Source organism: Silurus aristotelis, assembly GCF_946808225.1.
Source record: "Silurus aristotelis genome assembly, chromosome: 11".
Taxonomy (NCBI): Eukaryota; Metazoa; Chordata; class Actinopteri; order Siluriformes; family Siluridae; genus Silurus; species Silurus aristotelis.
In genome coordinates, this window is record NC_139584.1 from 498,265 (window position 1) to 518,264 (window position 20,000).

Genomic DNA, 20,000 nt, shown 5'->3' on the forward strand with positions numbered 1-20,000 from the left:
TGTGTGTGTGTTTGTTTGTTTGTTTCAGGAGTGTCCACACTGCCAGAGAAGTCAGAGGTGTTCGTAGGAGAAGACTCTCTGAAAGTAAGCAGCTCAGGAGCACTCATTAGAATGATTTACTTTATTTGCATTTACATTCCTGTTTACACACAAAACCACCCAAGAAGAATTGATGGAGGAACCTGAAAAAAAATAAAAAAGAACACGAAGGAACCCAGAATATCCTGAAGGAACGCAAAAGAATCTGACAGAACCCCAAAACGTACCTAAAGGAACCCAAACTGTACCAAAAAAGAATCTGAAGGAACCCAACGGAACCCCAAATGAACCTGAAAGAACCCAAATGAACATGAAGGAACCCAAAAAGAACCTGAAGGAACTATGAACCTGTTCCTCTCTATATATGTATGATTGTTAATGTTAAATTGATTTGTAATGAAACTGAATGTAAAAAAAAAGAGAGCTGTGTGTGTGTGTGTGTGTGTGTGTGTGTGTGTGTGTGTGTGTGTGTGTGTGTGTGTGTGTAGGTGTTTACAGGTTACAGGATGGATGGCAGGTTGGTTCAGGTGAGAGGAGAGAGTCAGTGTGTTTATCCATCAGATGGAGGGCAAATATGTGTGGAGAAAGTTCACTATGCACAGGGTACATACATACACACATATACATACATGTACACACACACACACACACACACATGTACACATGTACACATATACACACACACTTAAATATAGACACACACAAACACACACACACACACACTCAAATATAGACACACACACATATACACATATACACACACACTCAAATATAGACACACACACGCGCACTCAAATATAGACACACACACATATACACACATGTACACATATACACACATGCACACACATATACATACATGTACACACACACACACGTACACATGTACACATATACACACACACTTAAATATAGACACACACACACACACACACACACACACACACACACACACACACACACACACACACTCAAATATAGACACACACACATATACACATATACACACACACTCAAATATAGACACACACACACACTCAAATATAGACACACACACATATACACACATGTACACATATACACACATGCACACACACTTAAATATATACACACACAAACACACACACACACACACACACACACACTCAAATATAGACACACATATACACATGTACACATATACACACGTACCCATATACACACACACACTCAAAAATAGACACACACACACACACACACATACACACACGGATTTTTTAACTATGTTTTGTGTATCAGGCTCTACAAATCTGAAAGTATGTGTAAGAAAAGATGAACACAGCTTCTACACACACCTCACAGAACCGGAGAGACAGAAAATACAAGGTACTGGAAACACAACCACACACACACACACACATACACACACACACAGATCAGAATTGTAGTAAATGTGAGTTTTTTGTTTAGATAAGAAATATGGCTGTTTTTATGCTGTACTGAGTAACGGACTCACACTCGCCTACAGTCACACACATCAGGTATACACACACACACACACACACACACACACACACACACACACACACACACACACTGTGTAGATGTTCATGGTAGTAATCTGACCACATGCCTGTAAACTGATAGTGTTGTGTTTCTGCAGGAAGATGATGATGCGTCTCCTCTTCAGCTCCACGTTTCGCTTCCTACAGGCCTTCAGATCCACTTCAGTTTCCAACGCACAGCACGTCAGTGTTCTCACACACAACACAAACACACAACACACACACAACACAAACACACACACACACAACACAAACACACACATCCATGTATAGATACAAAAAGAGAATAACATGGACATATGGGGCTCCATAATCTTGGTTTTTAAAAACACTTCCTGTGTCTGTGTGTGTGTGTGTGTGTGTGTGTGTGTGTGTGTGTGTGTGTGTGTGTGTGTAAGCAGATAAGCAGGCTTTGTTGGTCCATCAGTCTCTCCCTTCATCCGGATCCAAACTCCCCAACACACACACCGAGTCATCACGAACCATCACCTGTGAAGGAACTGTGATCAGACACATGAGGGACGGATCTGCTGTGGTACTTACACACACGCACGCACGCACGCACGCACACACACACACACACACACACACACACATTTATACACACACACACACACATTTATACACTCACACACACACACACACACACACACACACACACACACACACACACACACACACACACACATTTATACACTCACACACACACACACACACACACACACACATTTATACACTCGCACACACACACACACACACACACACACACACACACACACACACACACACACACATTTATACACTCGCACGCACACACACACACACACACACACACACACACACACACACACACACACACACACATTTATATACACCAGCACACTCATGCTCACATGAGCTTTTTCGGATTAATAACAGAGATTAACCTTGTGTCCTGTGTGTGTGTGTGTGTGTGTGTGTGTGTGTGTGTGTGTGTGTGTGTGTGTGTGTGTGTGTGTGTGTGTTTGGTGTATAGGTGTTGTTTGCTGACAGTACAGTGAGTGTGAGTTCTGATGCCAGGCCAGTGTGTGTGTCCATACCGAGAAGTACAGGAGAGCACAAGAACACGTCTACACACACAGAGAGCACAGATAAAGATGGTTAATACACAACAAATACACAACAGCTATAACACACCATTACACAAGAATACACACCACTACACACCTATACAACCTGAAAAACATCAGTAAACATCAATACACACTAATACACACCATTACAGACTGCAATACACCACTACACACCTATACACACTGATACACATTAATACACACTAATACACACAAAACTAAAATAAATACACAATGATACAGTACATACAACTAAAACTAATACACACCATAAACTGAATCATGAGTGATTTTCCTTGCTGATGTTCTCAGTTAAACCCAGCTCAGGTGTTGGAGCAGAGGAGGCGGAGCCAATATCAAAGGTGGAGCTTAAACAGCAGGTGGAGATGACAGGTGGCTCATGGTGCACCACCAATCCTTCAGGAGTTAGGATCAGGACCATCAGAGGTGAACGCGTGGAGGAGAACCCTGTCCTGACCTTCTACAGCACTGACCCACACACACACAGTGTGAGTTACCAATCACATACAGCTCACACACACACACACACACACACACACACACACACACACACACACACACACACACACACACACACACCAGCTTCATCATCGTGAGTTTAATCTTCTCTCTGTATCAGGTGATGATGACGAGGGATGATGGTGTGATGTGTGTGTCGGGGAAACACAAAGTTGCAGTGGATCACGCTGATGGAACCAGGATGATCTCCTCCTTCCAGCAGAGGGAGACACAGAGTCTGCAGAACTCAGGTCAGCAGTGTCTGGGTTCTGTCTTAGTCCTCACTCTCATTCCTGTGTCTGTCTCCGTCAGAAAGTTCCTCGTGTTCAGAGTCGGGTTCTGCAGCTAACGCTTCACTCTCATTATTCAGTAGCACAGAGAGCAGCAGATACCCGATGTGTGTGACTGTTGGAGATACGACTGAAACAATAACGTATTGCAGTGTTGTACACCTGCGTTATCGTCAGAGCTGCTGTTATAGAGAATTAAACAACATCTACTGACCAATCACAATCCAGGATCGGATTAAAGCAGACTGAAGGAACCTCAGGGCAGGAAATACTGAGTGCAGAACCCTTTATGATCAGCTGCATGTATAGTGGAGGAGACAGTATCATGTCTGATGGTGTGATCTGAGGCAGTTATCCTCATTAGATGTTGTGTTTTTCAGACAGCAGTGATGGAGGGAGAAGGAGCAGGGTGAAGGTGGAGAAGAGTGGATTCGCCACAGTGATAATGAACTGTGAGGAGAAAAGTGGCAAAGTTCTCTTTAGAGACGGAACCACCATCAGCGCTACAGCACACGGATCATACAGGGTGAGAGCAGATGAAGGGATCTATGGATGGATGGATGGATGGATGAGGTTAATTGGAAAGGCAACTGAATGGATATGAAATAATGTGAAGATGGAAAAATATATTGGTGGATAGAGATAAAGATAGTGACCCCCCCCCCTCTCTCTCTCCCTCTCTCTCTCTCTCTCTCTCTCTCTCTCTCTCCATGCTGTAGGTGAGTCTCCCTGATGGAGGTTGTCTGTCTGTCTGTAAGGATGGTGTGGCTGTGTACAGCAGTACAGGACCTGAAGGAGAGCAGCGTGGACGTTACATCATGAGTCACTCTAATGGTTTAGTGTGTGAGCTCACTGACTCCGATGGAAACAACTACCAGGTCTGTTAACACACACACACACACACAAACACACACACACACACACACACACACACACACACACACACACATCTGATGCATGAACTCTGCATGAGTGTGTTTTGGTTTGTGTAGGTCACAGCAGAGGGCAGAGTCTCCATCACACACACACACACTGACACGGAGACGCAACACAACACCTGCCTCAGTACACACCCACCTCGGTAAGTGGCACAGAGGAGGAATACAACACACACACACACACACACACACACACACACACACACACACACACACATATATATATACAAGTCACTTATCTGTGTGTGTGTTTTACAGGTTATTTATGGTGTATGCTGATGGTTCTGCAGTTGAGTTCCTCTCCTCTCAGACTGTAGATAAGATTCTGCAGGAGAACACACATCCTTCAGTCGCTGTGATTAGAGAAGCTATACCACACACACACGGTCAGTACACACACACACACACACACACACACACACACACATATAGTCAGTACACACACATAGTCAGTACACACACACATCCTTTAGTCGCTGTGATTAGAGAAGCTATACCACACACATTCAGTACACACACACATAAGGTCAGTACACACACACACACACACACACACACACACACACACACACACACACACACACACACACACATATAGTCAGTACACACACATAGTCAGTACACACACACATCCTTTAGTCGCTGTGATTAGAGAAGCTATACCACACACATTCAGTACACACACACATAAGGTCAGTACACACACACACACACACACACACACACGGTCACTCCACACACACACACACACACACACACACACACACACACACATGGTCACTCCACACACACACACACACACACACACACACACACACACACACACACACACACACACACACACGGTCACACACACACACACACACACACACACACACACACACACACACACACTGACACACTCTTCAGTCGTATATTTTACATTTCATGGCATCAAAACATCTGCACAAAGTTGGGACAAGGCCGTGTCTCCACTGTGTGGCGTTCTCTCTTCTCTTTATAACAGTCTGTACACGTCTGGGGACTGAGGAGACAAGCTGCTCAAGTTTAGGAATAGGAATGTTCTCCTATTCTTGTCTAATGCAGGCTTCTAGTTGTTCAACTGTCTCAGGTCTTCTTCTATCATCTTCCTCATTATGATGCACCAAATGTTTTCTATGGGTGAAAGATCTGGACTGCAGACTGGACATTTCAGTACCTGGATTCTTCTTCTACACAGCATGATGTTGTAATTGATGCAGTATGTGGTCTGGCATTGTCATGTTGGAAAATGCAAGTTCTTCCCTGAAAGAGACGACGTCTGGATGGGAGCACATGTTGTTTTAGAATTTGGACCATCGGAGATGCAGGCTTCTGAACTGAACGCTGATAACAACTTGGGTTGTCCTGGTCCTCTTTAGTCCGGATGACATGGGGTCTCAGTTTTCTGTCTGAGGGCCCGAAGATCACAGCATCCAGTATGGTTTTCCGGCCGAGACCCTTACGCACAGAGATTGTTCCAGATTTTCTGAATCTTTGGATGATATGATGCACTGTAGATGATGAGAACTTCAAACTCTTTACATCATACCTGTCCCAACTTTTTTGGAATGTGTAAATCCAAAATGAGACAATATTTGGCAGGACATTTCAAAATGTCTCACTTTCAACATTTGATATGTTTCTATATTCTATTGTGAATAAAATATAAGTTTATAAGATTTGTAAATTATTGCATTTTTCTTTTTTATTCACAATTTGTTCAGTGTCCCAAATTTTTTGGAATCGGGTTTGTAATGTGTTTGTAGTGTTTAATGTAAAGTTGTCTTTATGTGTGCGTGTGTGTGTTGTTTATTACAGATGCATTTGAGATCACAATTCTGAAACCCTTCTCTGATCTGAGCTCCTATTGGCTCCCACCCACACACCTGGATGATATCATTCCTGCCAACCTCAGATCCAGGAGGTGGGACACGTTCCCTTCCTCTGAGGTAAACACGCGCACACACACACACACACACACACACACACACACACACACACACACACACACACATACACACAACAACCAATCAGCTGCCTTAAAATAGGGCTCATGTCTTTCCTTTACTGTGTTCCAGGTGAAGACCCGTGGGACTCCATTCGGAATGTCTTTGGGTCGAGATTTAGAACTGAAGAATAGAACCACAAGGGGTTCTGATCCGACCCCTCCCCTTCTGCAGAACCCCAAAACATTAGTGATCCGCCGTATCATTGAACACACCCCATTCTCACAACAACAACAACAACACCTTCAGCACAACCTGCTGGTACAACACACACACACACACTCTCACACACACACACACACACACACACACACACACACACACACACACACACAGACACACACCATTTACACAACACCATCAACACCTGCAGCACAACCTGCTGGTACAACACACACCACACACACACACACACACACACACACATACACACACACACACCATTTACACAACACCATCAACACCTGCAGCACAACCTGCTGGTACAACACACACACACACACTCTCACACACACACACACACACACACACACACACACACACACACACACACACACACACACACCATTTACACAACACCATCAACACCTGCAGCACAACCTGCTGGTACAACACACACACACACACACACACACACACACACACACACACACACACACACCATTCACACAACAACAACAGCAACTTCAGCACAACCTGCTGGTACAACACACACACACACACACACACACACACACACACACACACACACACACACACACACACCATTCACACAACAACAACACCTTCAGCACAACCTGCTGGTACAACACACACACAGATATACACACACACACACACACACACACACACACACACACACACCATTCACACAACAACAGCACCTTCAGCACAACCTGCTGGTACAACACACACACAGATACACACACACACACACACACACACACACACACCATTCACACAACAACAGCACCTTCAGCACAACCTGCTGGTACAACACACAGATACACACACACACACACACACACACACACACACACACACACACACACACACACACACACCATTCACACAACAACAGTAACACCTTCAGCACAACCTGCTGGTACAACACACACACACACACACACACAGTTGTCTATTAATATTAATAATGAATAGAATAAGAACCATAGCTCCAGTGTCTGAGGTCCAAATGCTCCTCATCTAAAAAACATGGAGCAGTAACGTAACCACGGCTGAAAGTTCTGCTGAAAGCTGATTGGTTGAAGGTGCTCCATGTTTATAAAGTGATTCAGTGAAGTTTAGTAACACATCGTTGCAGAACTTCCTATTTCACTTCATTTCTTGAAAAAGAGCTATTTAAATGTAACCCCGCCTTGTGTGTGTGTGTGTGTGTGTGTGTGTGTGTGTGTGTGTATACAGTTGTACATAAACAAGCTCCTGCAGAGAGAGAAGCTGAAAGACGAGATGAAGCTGAAGGATCCTGAAACAGTTTTAGAGAAACTTCACATCACTGATCTTCACCTTCTGCAGGTCCTTCACTGTGGTCATGTCCCAAACCACACACACACTATACACTATATAGTGCACTTAAACCCAGTTCTTTTACTGTTTCATTCAGTGTTTTATCTGATGTGTAACCGAACTTTCCCTCTCACTGCAGTCTCACTCAGACTCATCAGCAGATGCTCCGTCTCCTCTGTCCAGTGAGTGTCTTCACATTCCACACTCTTCAATTCTCTCAACGAGACACTCTGCTGTAACCATGGCAACTATTCAACTATGTTACTATAGCAACAGTTCAGTAGTAACTATGTACACAGTGTACACTAACACTACAATAATATCCCTCTGGTCTGACTTTTACCTCTGTGTGTGTGTGTGTGTGTGTGTGTGTGTGTGTGTTTGTGTGTGTGTGCGTGTGTGTGTAGTGCACTCTCTGTACTCTCAGGCTGTAGGTGTGTCCGATTCTCCTCTGTCGAATCAACACGATGATCAACATGGAATACACAGGTAAAAAACACACACACACACACACACACACACACACACACACACACACACACACACACACACACAATCTGTGTTTTAAGATAAAACTCTGTGGTTTTTTTGGATTTTTTACAGTAAACAGCAGCGGAAATCTGAGTGGGAGAACAGAATCCACCAACACAGGTTACAATCATACATCAATCAAACACAATCAATTAATCAATCAATATTATATGGAGGGTGCAAATATAATATATATTCGTGTGCAATGTTGGAGAACCTGATGGGATTGTGGTGCGTGATGTTCAGGTTGGAGCTGCAGGAGGAGCTGAGGCATCGCTCGGCTCTGAGGAACCGCATCATCATGCAGTATTTCCAACCCGAGGTGCAGGACCTGATTCGCTCCATCCAGCAGGTAAGTGCTGTTACTGCTTCTGCTGAAACTCTGAGGTATAATTAGGTGTTAAAGAATTTCTGCTCTTTCACAGAAACCGAGGCTGACAACTTCTTCTCCAACTCTTTCTTCGCTCCCTAAAAGAAGAGACGCCGGATTACAGAACTTCAGCAGCTCCATGTAACGCTCAGGCTTTATTCCAGTCTATACAAATCTATCCAGAGAACAACCTTCAGTGCTCAAGTGCAAATATTCTATTTAATATAGATAATAGACCTTGTCTCAAAGCAGCAAACAAAGGCGTCTCCTTCTGTTCTGTAGCAGATTTACATCTGTGACTTCAGAATATTTAGTGGTGGAAAGGTGATGATTTATGAGCTAACTTTAGTCCCCTGGTGTTAATTGTATACATGTATGATTTAAGTAGTAAAACATAAAAAGGAAAAAAAACCTCGTGTGTCTGTCAAGGAATGTTGTATGGAAGTTATTTTTCCACAGGTGAAAGGTCACATGAGATTCTGCTTCTGATTGTTTACACACAAAAGACAGACCACTAGAGGGTGCAGCTGAGCTTGATTAAGCTTTTTATCCTGTTTCTTCTGATTGTGAACAATTATATTTAATAAATATTCAATATACAATATGTTCAATATCATACATTTAATTTGTTTTGTTTTTTATGTGTGAAATATAGTATTTTTACATTGTATTCAAAAATAGCTTAAATTCCATTAAGAAATCAAAATAAACAACTTAACGTAATTTATTAAATAAAACACTTTATAATTATATAAACTTTATATATTAATTTAACTATTCAGAAAATTAATAAATAATATCTATAAAATATATGAATATTCCTAATAATATTTATTTCATTTGTAGAATATCAAATAAAACCAACAAAATATCATGTATATCAGTTATGAATAATTAAGGAAACATCTATAACAATCTATTACAATGCATTTATATTTAAAAAAGGGATAAATGTAAAATTTATTATAAACAAAAAATACAGTCTTTTACAGTAAATATTACATTTACATATTACAATATATTACATATTAAATAGTCAGATTTAATATTTAAAGACATTACTGCAATAATAAACTTACAGCTGAAAGTTATTTCTATAACACACACAAACACACACACACACACACACACACACACACACACAGAAACCAGGGAAAGGGAAGTAAAAGTGTGATGTGTGTTTAGTTTAGAGAAAGAGAAAGAAATCCGCAGGAGAGTCAGGAACTGCAGAAGAGCAGGAGAAGGCCAGGTGATGTCGTCTGTATGCATTAAATCACCAAATTATTCCTGAGGGGTTTTGATGACCATCAGGATAAAGAGGGGAAAAGCTAATTACTTCCACAGTCAACAGATTTAAGTATTCAGTATTCAGTCCCCAGTATTCAATACTCTGAATTCAGTATTCAGCTCTCTTTATCAACACCCAGAATTCAGTAGTCAGTAATAAGTGCTCAAAATTAAGCAGTAGTTTAGTGTGTGTGTGTGTGTGTGTGTGTGTGTGTGTGTGTGTGTGTGTGTGTGTCATAGTACAGTCATTGAGATTAAACTGGTATCGCTACACCCCCATTACTAATGCAGTGTAATGAGCAGTGTGGAATTCTGTGTTACAGCGAGAAGTCTCAGAGTCCACTTCTGTTTAAAGTCCATCTCGGTTTTCCCTACAAGTGATCACTTCCTCATAGTCAAACAAGAAGCGGTCGTTATTTTTCTACACACACACACACACACACACACACACACACACACACACACACACACACACACACACACACACACACACAAAAGAAAGCAGCTGAATGGTTACAGACAGAAGACAAAGACTAAGGTTTGAAAAGCACTGGAGTTGTGAAAGGGGAGAGAGAGAGAGAGAGAGAGAGAGAGAGAGAGAGAGAGAGAGAGGGAGGGACAGAAAGACAGATAGAGAGAGAGATAGAGAGAGAGAGAGAGAGAGAGAGAAACAGGAAGAGAAGTTTTACATTCTGTGTGATAAAGTGATGGGATTTTAGTGCTACGGAACACACAAACAACGCAATGTTGTAGAATACACAAGAGGAGCAGATAAACCATAGAGATTTAAACACACACACACACACACACAACACACACACACACACACACACACACACACACACACACACACACACACACACACACTGACCCTGAACTTACCGGACTTTGCACTGAGGTAAGTCAAAAAGTTTCATTTATTTTCATTTAAGAGAGAAGAGATACTGTGTTGAATTTCATATCCAAACATTCACACACACACACACACACACACACACACACACACACACACACACACACACACACACACACACACACACACACACACGTGGGGATGCAGCAGGTGCTTCTCAACATGTTGTGGCTGATCCCTCAAAAGGTATTCACCATTGTTTAGCTACAGTATCAACGGTCACATATGTGTGTGTGTGTGTGTGTGTGTGTGTGTGTGAGTGTGAGTGAGTGTGTGTGTGTGTGTGTGTGTGTGTGTGTGTGTGTGTGTGTGTGTGTGTGTGTGTGTTTGTGTCTGTGTGTGTGTGTGTGTGTGTGTGTTTGTGTCTGTGTGTGTGTGTGTGAGTGTGTTCAGCAGTGAAACCTGTTAAATTGCATGTTAAGATTTGAGATTTTTTTTTACATTTCTGTCCGAAAAAATGACTTACAGTGACACCATTGCAAGATAAATAAAGAGTTGTGTTAGAGTGTAACAGTGTGTATTAGTGTGTTAGTGTGTATTTGTGTGTCGGTGTGTATTAGTGTGTATTAATTTAGGTTAGTGTGCATTAGTGGGTGTTAGTGTGAATTAGTGTGTAGTAGTGTGTATTATTGTGTGTCTGTGTGTATTAGTGGGTGTCAGTGTGTATTGTTGGTGTTAGTGTGTATTAGTGTGGGTCAGTGTGCATTAGTGGGTGTTAGTGTGTTGTAGTGTGTATTAGTGTGTGTCTGTGTCTATTAGTGTGTGTTAGCATATATTAGTGGGTGTTAGTGTGTATTAGTGTGGGTCAGTGTGCATTAGTGGATGAATGTGTATTAGTGTGTGTCTGTGTGTATTAGTGTGTGTTTGTGTGTATTAGTGGGTGTTACTGTGTATTAGTGTGTAGTAGTGTGTATTAGTGTGTGTCTGTGTGCATTAGTGGGTGTCAGTGTGTATTAGTGTGTGTTAGTGTACATTAGTGGGTGTCAGTGTGCATTAGTGTGGGTTAGTGTGTGTCTGTGTGTATTAGTGTGGGTTAGTGTGCATTAGTGGGTGTTAGTGTGTATTAATGTATTAATGTGGGTGTCTGTGTGTATTAGTGTGGGTTAGTGTGTATTAGTGTGGGTCAGTGTGTATTAGTGTGGGTCAGTGTGCATTAGTGGTGCATTAGTGGGGGTTAGTGTGCATTAGTGGGTGTTAGTGTGAAATAATGTGGGTCTGTGTGCATTAGTGGGTGTTAGTGTGTATTAATGTATTAATGTGGGTGTCTGTGTGTATTAGTGTGGGTTAGTGTGTATTAGTGTGGGTCAGTGTGTATTAGTGTGGGTCAGTGTGCATTAGTGGTGCATTAGTGGGGGTTAGTGTGCATTAGTGGGTGTTAGTGTGAAATAATGTGGGTCTGTGTGCATTAGTGGGTGTTAGTGTGTATTAATGTATTAATGTGGGTTAGTATGTATTAGTGTGGGTCAGTGTGCATTAGTGGGGGTTAGTGTGCATTAGTGGGTGTTAGTGTGTATTAATGTATTAATGTGGGTTAGTATGTATTAGTGTGGGTCAGTGTGCATTAGTGGGGGTTAGTGTGCATTAGTGGGTGTTAGTGTGTATTAATGTATTAATGTGGGTTAGTGTGTATTAGTGTGGGCTAGTGTGTATTAGTGTGGGTCAGTGTGCATTAGTGGGGGTTAGTGTGTATTAGTGTGTGTCAGTGTGCATTAGTGGATGTTAGTGTGTATTAATGTGGGTCTGTGTGCATTAGTGGCTGTTAGTGTGTGTTAATGTGGGTTAGTGTGTATTAGTGTGGGTCAGTGTGCATTAGTGGGGGTTAGTGTGTATTAGTGTGGGTTAGTGTGCATTAGTGAGTGTTAGTGTGTATTAATGTGGGTCTGTGTGCATTAGTGGGTGTTAGTGTGTGTTAATGTGGGTTAGTGTGTATTAGTGTGGGTCAGTGTGCATTAGTGGGGGTTAGTGTGTATTAATGTGGGTCTGTGTGCATTAGTGGGTGTAAGTGTGTGTTAATGTGGGTTAGTGTGTATTAGTGTGGGTCAGTGTGCATTAGTGGGGGTTAGTGTGTATTAGTGTGGGTTAGTGTGCATTAGTGGGTGTTAGTGTGTATTAATGTGGGTCTGTGTGCATTAGATTGTGTTAGTGTGCATTAGTGGGTATCATTGTGCATTCGTGGGTGTTAGTGTGCATTAGTGTGGGTTAGTGTGCATTAGTGGGTGTTAGTGTGCATTAGTGTGTGTCTGTATGTATTAGTGTGGGTTAGTGTGCATTAGTGGGTGTTAGTGTGTATTAATGTGGGTCTGTGTGCATTAGTGGGTGTTAGTGTGTGTTAATGTGGGTTAGTGTGTATTAGTGTGGGTCAGTGTGCATTAGTGGGGGTTAGTGTGTATTAGTGTGGGTTAGTGTGCATTAGTGGGTGTTAGTGTGTATTAATGTGGGTCTGTGTGCATTAGTGGGTGTTAGTGTGTGTTAATGTGGGTTAGTGTGTATTAGTGTGGGTCAGTGTGCATTAGTGGGGGTTAGTGTGCATTAGTGGGTGTTAGTGTATGTTAATGTGGGTCAGTGTGCATTAGTGGGGGTTAGTGTGTATTAGTGTGGGTTAGTGTGCATTAGTGGGTGTTAGTGTGTATTAATGTGGGTTAGTGTGTATTAGTGTGGGTCAGTGTGCATTAGTGGGGGTTAGTGTGTATTAGTGTGGGTTAGTGTGCATTAGTGGGTGTTAGTGTGTATTAATGTGGGTCTGTGTGCATTAGTGGGTGTTAGTGTGTGTTAATGTGGGTTAGTGTGTATTAGTGTGGGTCAGTGTGCATTAGTGGGGGTTAGTGTGTATTAGTGTGGGTTAGTGTGCATTAGTGGGTGTTAGTGTGTATTAATGTGGGTCTGTGTGCATTAGTGGGTGTTAGTGTGTGTTAATGTGGGTTAGTGTGTATTAGTGTGGGTCAGTGTGCATTAGTGGGGGTTAGTGTGCATTAGTGGGTGTTAGTGTGTGTTAATGTGGGTCTGTGTGCATTAGTGGGGGTTAGTGTGTGTTAATGTGGGTCTGTGTGCATTAGTGGGGGTTAGTGTGTATTAGTGTGGGTTAGTGTGCATTAGTGGGTGTTAGTGTGTATTAGTGTGGGTTAGTGTGCATTAGTGGGTGTTAGTGTGTATTAGTGTGTAGTAGTGTGTATTAGTGTGTGTCTGTGTGTTGGTGTGTATTAGTTTGTGTCAGTGTCTGTTAGTGTTTATTAATGTGTACATTAGTACTGAAGAGTTCAAATACACTGTACAATAACATACAGTAACACACACAACTGACATAAAACTATACACTTACACACTTTAACACACATTTAAATACAAACTAATACACACACACACACACACACACACAAAACCAGTCAGTAATTTGGACGCAGCTTCTCCTGCAGTGTATATTTATTTTTTTGTTTTTTTTTACAACATTGCACATTTATACCAAACTAGCAAAGATCACGTTTGAAATTTTGAAGTAAACAAAAACGTGTTAAAGAACCCAGAATGATTTATATTTTAGTTTGTCCAAAGTAACTCCAAAAAGCTTTGATGTTGCTTTACAAATGCCGTTATCTCATAAGCTTAATGAGTTCATTACCTGGAAAGGTTTCCCAATAATCTTGTGGATTTCCCAGAGGTGTTGAGTGCTTGTTGTCTGCTTTTTCATCACTCTCTGGTCCAACTCATCCCAAACCATCTGAACTGGATTTAGATGGGGTGATTGTGAAGGCCACGTCATCTGATACAGCACACCATACTCTCCATCTTGAACAAAAAGCTCTTTCAGAACTTAGAGGTGTGTTTGGGGTCTTTGTCCTGTTAGAAGACAAACGATTGTCAGTGAAGTGTAAACCAGGTGAGATGTCTGCATGCTCCTGCAGAATTCTGTGGTACCCATGCTGATTAAGTGTGTTCTCAATTTTAACTAAATCATTAAAAGTGTCACCAGCAAAGCATCCTCACATATCACACCTCTGCCTTCATGCTTCACAGTAATAACCACACATTCAGGACCTGTCTGTTCACTCTCTGTATGTCTAAAAAAGACACAGCGTTTAGAACCAAACATCTCAAATTTGGACTCATCAAACATAAGGGCTGATTTAAAGTCCATTCCTTCTGTTTCTTTTCCAAAACAAGTTTCTTCTGCTTGTTGTTCTTCTGAAGTAATGGTTTCTGAAGTAATGGTTTCTTTGCTGCAAGTCCATCATGAAGGTCTGACTCCCACAGCCCATGTTGAAATGTCTAACACATTCGAACTCCAAGAAGCATTTATGTTCATCAGCAGTTTCGGAGGCTGGTGATTCTAATAAACGGATCGTGTGCAGCAGAGGTAGCTCTCGGTCTCATGAGAGTCTGTTTCATTATAGCGTTTGATGGTTTTGGAGACTGAGATATTTCAGATCCACTGAGCTTCATTTCTGAAAGTAATAATGGATCTTTTCTGGTTCTTGTTAGAATCTGGATTTGTACAGTAGTTTGTTTCGTTTCGTTTCGTTTTCGTTTCGTTTTCTCCCGCTTATCCGTATTTCGGGTCGCGGGGGCAGCAGTCTAAGCAGTAACCCCCGCCTTCGACTGCTGCCCAATCCTCACAGCACCGTCCCTTACGGTCCCTCCTGCAGGTGGTGAGCCCACGGGAAGGCGGCCCTACGTCACTTCGACGTTACGGACCTTGATGTTTCCCTCGCAAGGGACCCCCGGAGCATAGAGGGTTAAGGGCCTTGCTCAAGGGCCCAAGGGTGGCAGCTTGGCGATACCGGGGCTTGAACCCCAGACCTTCCGATTGGCAACCCAGCGCCTTAACCGCTGGAGCCACCACTCCCTCTACAGTAGTTTGTAGCAGCACTAATAGTGATATTGACTCTGTACTCACACTTTCCTCTGCACAACACAACATAAAACCTAAAGCTCATTAAGAAGAAAAGAAATGTCCCAAAGGAAGTGTTGATAAAACACACCTGTGACCTGAAACCCATTCCAGGTGACACCTCGTGATTCTGATGAGAGAATGATAGAAGTTTGTGAAGCAGCATCAAAGCGACATCAAGTTCCTTTGGACACGTTTTTGTTTGCTACAGAATTCCAGACGTGTTCTTTCATAGTGTGGATTCTTTAATATTCATGTACAATGTTGTAAATAATCAAAATAAAAATCACTGCAGGAGGCACTGTGTCCAAACTACTGACTGGTTCTGGGTGTGTATGTGAATTATGTTGTATTTGTATGTGTGTTAAAGTGTGTTTGTGTGTTAGTGTATAGTTGTATGTCAAGTCAAGTCAAGTCAAGTTTATTTGTATAGCGCTTTTCACAACAGACATTGTCTCAAAGCAGCTTTACAGAAAACAACAGTGAAGGTGAATGGTGTGCGTTTGTCCCTGATGAGCAGCCGTGGCGACAGTGGCAAGGAAAAACTCCCTTAGATGATATGAGGAAGAAACCTTGAGAGGAACCAGACTCAAAGGGGAACCCATCCTCATATGGGTGACATCAAAAGTTTGGTCATAAATCTTTCAACAATACAGAACAATTTGTGATCATCATAGATCCAGCATCAGCTTCTCCATGCCAGGGCCTTTAAACACTCGGCATCTACTTCTCCATGATCATCCATAGGTCCATAATCTTCACGAGGTGGGACGTGACTGGAGCTGGCCAAACCTCAGGATGCCTCGGGATGGGGAGAGAAAGAGAAGCAGTGGAGAGGAATTAGCGTAGCTGCTGTTCATGATATTAACAGCACAAGTTGATAATGTGCATGTGATCAGATGTTCTGGAGCACAAGGTTGTGATGTGATGTGTGTGATGTGTGTTATGTGTAGGCTTTGCTAAAAAGATATGTTTTTAATCTACACTTAAACTGGGAGAGTGTATCTGAACCCCGAACACTGTCAGGAAGACTATTCCAGAGTTTAGGAGCTAAATGTGAAAATGATCTACCGCCTTTAGTGGACTTTGCTATTCTAGGAACTACTAGAAGCCCAGAGTTTTGAGATCTCAGGGAGCGTGACGGATTGTAGCGTGTTAAAAGACTGGATAGATACATGGGAGCCAAACCATTTAGTGCTTTATAAGTGAGTAGCAGTAGTTTGTAGTCTATTCGAAACTTAATAGGAAGCCAATGTAGGGACGATAAGATTGGGGTTATATGATCGTATTTTCTTGACCTAGTAAGAACTCTTGCTGCGGCATTCTGAACTAACTGAAGCTTGTTTATTAATGATGCAGGACATCCACCTAGTAATGCATTACAGTAGTCTATTCTAGAGGTCATAAACGCATGGACGAGCTTCTCTGCATCAGATATAGATAACATATTTCTTAGCTTAGAAATATTTCTAAGGTGAAAGAAGGCTGTTTTTGTAACTTGATTGATGTGATTTTTAAAAGATAAGTTGCTGTCTAAAATAACTCCCAGGTCTTTTACTGTTGAACTAGTAGTTACAGAACAACCGTCTAAATGCAGGCTGAGATGCTGGAGCTTCTGTGTACTATTTTTTGGGCCGATGAGCAAAATCTCCGTTTTATCAGAATTTAATAGCAGAAAGTTATGGGTCATCCAATCTCTTATTTCTTCAACACACTCAGTTATGCGAGCTAATTGAGCTGTATCGCCTGGTTTGGATGAAATATATAGCTGGGTATCATCAGCATAACAATGGAAGCTAATTCCATGCCTTCTAATAATATTTCCTAATGGAAGCATGTATATTGTAAAAAGCAGGGGTCCCAGAACTGACCCTTGTGGCACGCCATAATTTACTAGCATTATCCTGTATAGCTCTCCATTTAAATCTACGAAATGGTAACGATTGGACAGGTAGGATTTAAACCAGCTTAATGCCTGTCCCTGAATACCGATGTAATTCTGTAAGCGATCGAGGAGAAGATCATGATCTATAGTGTCGAACGCAGCACTAAGATCTAGTAAAACTAATAGGGAGATGTAGCCTTGGTCTGAAGATAAAAACAGGTCGTTAGTGATTTTAACTAGAGCAGTTTCTGTGCTATGATGGGGCCTAAAACCTGACTGAAACTCTTCAAAGATATTGTTCTCCTGCAAGTGGTTACATAACTGGGCAGCGACAATCTTTTCTAAAATCTTAGACATAAATGGGAGATTTGAAATTGGTCTGTAATTCGATAGCGTGTTTGGATCCAGATTAGGTTTTTTAATGAGGGGCTTAATAACTGCTGACTTGAGGGGTTTAGGGACATGACCTAACGATAGTGAGGAGTTAATAATATTTAAAAGAGGCTCACCAGCTGTATATAACACTTCCTTCAGTAGTTTAGTGGGAATTGGATCTAACTGACATGTTGTTAATTTAGCTTTCATAATAGCATCATACAGCTCTTCCTGTCCTATACATGTAAAACAGTGTAGTTGTGGGGTTGTAAGTACGATTGTGTCGGGAGATGCTGTCAGAGGTTGAACTGCCACAATTGTTTTTCGAATGTTATCTATTTTTTCAGTGAAGAAATTCATAAAGTCTTCACTACTAAACTGTGATGGAACACATTTTTCAGATCCCTGATTTGTTGTTAATTTAGCGACTGTACTGAAAAGGAACCTGGGGTTGTTTTTGTTATTTTCTATGAGTTTGCTCAGGTGTTCAGCTCTAGCAGCTTTTAGCGCCTGTCTGTAGCTAAGCATACTGTCTTTATACGCAATTCTAAATACCTCCAATTTAGTTTTCCTCCCATTTTCTCTCCAGATTACGTGTTGTTCTCTTTAGGGCATGCGTATGACTATTATACCAAGGTGCAGGTGCTTGTTCTCGAACCTTTTTTAACCGGATGGGGGCAACAGTGTCTAAAGTGCTAGTGAGGATAAGGTCTATGTTGTTTGCCATCTCATCAAGATGATCAGCAGTTATGGGTTTAATATGAAACTGAGATAAATCAGGCAGGTTATTTATGAATCTGTCCTTAGTGGTTGGAATAATAGTCCTACCAGGTCGATACCGTGGTGAAACACGGTTAATCTGCTCTACCGGTAGTGTGTACAGTAGGAGATAATGGTCTGTGATGTCATCATTCTGGGGTAAAATATCTATATCAGTGACGTCTGCTCCGTGGGATATTATTAAGTCTAGTGTGTGGTTAAAACGGTGGGTTGGTCTGGTGACGTTTTGTTTAACTCCAAAAGAGTTTAGTAAATCGACAAATGATAATCCTAGGGCATCGTTTTCATCATCTACATGAATATTAAAATCTCCTACAAGCAGCACTTTATCAAAGCTGATCAGGAGGTCTGAGAGAAAACAAGCAAACTCATGAAGAAAATCAGCGTAGGGTCCTGGGGGTCTGTACACGGTGACCAGAGCGAGTTTTCTATGCATGTCTGAAAGTGCAATTTTAAGAACGAGCACTTCAAATGATTTAAAGCTGAATCCTAATCTCTGACTAACATTAAGAGAAGCACTATAAATGGTTCCTACACCCCCCCCACGACCAGTCAGAAGGGGCTCATGCTTATAAACATATCCTGACGGTGTCGACTCGTTTAGATCCATATAATCACCTGGTTTAATCCAGGTCTCAGTGAGACAGAGTGCATCGAGATTATTATCTGTGATCATCTCATTTACAATGTGAGTATGTGAGTTATGTGTGTTAGTGTTTGTTGTGTGTTGTGTGAGAAACCTGTTGGAGAGGTTTTAACATATAACTGACTTAAAACACACTTAACTTTCATTTCAAGGGCGTGTAATGGTACAATGGCTTTAACACACACACACACACACACACACACACACACACACACACACACACACACACACACAAATAAACTGAGTAAATAACTTCCTGTTAAAAAAGGAAGCAGAAATGAAACGGAAATTTCGCACCTTGGGTTTTTGAGATATGACTGTAAGTGTGTGTGTGT

The 20,000-nt window shown here is 41.8% G+C and overlaps 2 protein-coding genes across 5 annotated transcripts in view; both read left to right on the forward strand.

The window, feature by feature from the left end:
• Positions 1 to 9,308, forward strand: part of spag17 (sperm associated antigen 17) — a 26,845-nt gene extending 17,537 nt beyond the window's left edge. Inside the window, exons 19-39 of the mRNA XM_083554860.1 lie at positions 29 to 84; positions 528 to 642; positions 1,318 to 1,404; positions 1,489 to 1,559; positions 1,682 to 1,766; positions 1,985 to 2,118; positions 2,599 to 2,722; positions 3,008 to 3,204; positions 3,336 to 3,465; positions 3,885 to 4,030; positions 4,224 to 4,382; positions 4,497 to 4,585; positions 4,701 to 4,828; positions 6,282 to 6,412; positions 6,542 to 6,730; positions 7,895 to 8,005; positions 8,136 to 8,178; positions 8,404 to 8,485; positions 8,600 to 8,647; positions 8,774 to 8,879; positions 8,953 to 9,308. Of these exons, the coding sequence (XP_083410986.1) occupies positions 29 to 84; positions 528 to 642; positions 1,318 to 1,404; positions 1,489 to 1,559; positions 1,682 to 1,766; positions 1,985 to 2,118; positions 2,599 to 2,722; positions 3,008 to 3,204; positions 3,336 to 3,465; positions 3,885 to 4,030; positions 4,224 to 4,382; positions 4,497 to 4,585; positions 4,701 to 4,828; positions 6,282 to 6,412; positions 6,542 to 6,730; positions 7,895 to 8,005; positions 8,136 to 8,178; positions 8,404 to 8,485; positions 8,600 to 8,647; positions 8,774 to 8,879; positions 8,953 to 9,042 (2,321 nt within the window). The 3' untranslated portion in view covers positions 9,043 to 9,308. The remainder of the gene's footprint in view (positions 1 to 28; positions 85 to 527; positions 643 to 1,317; positions 1,405 to 1,488; positions 1,560 to 1,681; positions 1,767 to 1,984; positions 2,119 to 2,598; positions 2,723 to 3,007; positions 3,205 to 3,335; positions 3,466 to 3,884; positions 4,031 to 4,223; positions 4,383 to 4,496; positions 4,586 to 4,700; positions 4,829 to 6,281; positions 6,413 to 6,541; positions 6,731 to 7,894; positions 8,006 to 8,135; positions 8,179 to 8,403; positions 8,486 to 8,599; positions 8,648 to 8,773; positions 8,880 to 8,952) is intronic.
• A 1,182-nt stretch (positions 9,309 to 10,490) lies between these two features.
• dennd2da (DENN/MADD domain containing 2Da) overlaps positions 10,491 to 20,000 on the forward strand; it is a 38,029-nt gene continuing 28,519 nt past the window's right edge. Inside the window, exon 1 of one of the 4 annotated variants that reach the window (XM_083554972.1) lies at positions 10,491 to 11,082. The gene's annotated coding sequence lies outside the window, so the exon portion shown is untranslated. Of the gene's footprint in view, positions 11,087 to 11,225; positions 11,284 to 20,000 lie in introns of those variants that run through there. The other 3 variants (XM_083554970.1, XM_083554971.1, XM_083554973.1) reach the window with 3 other exon arrangements.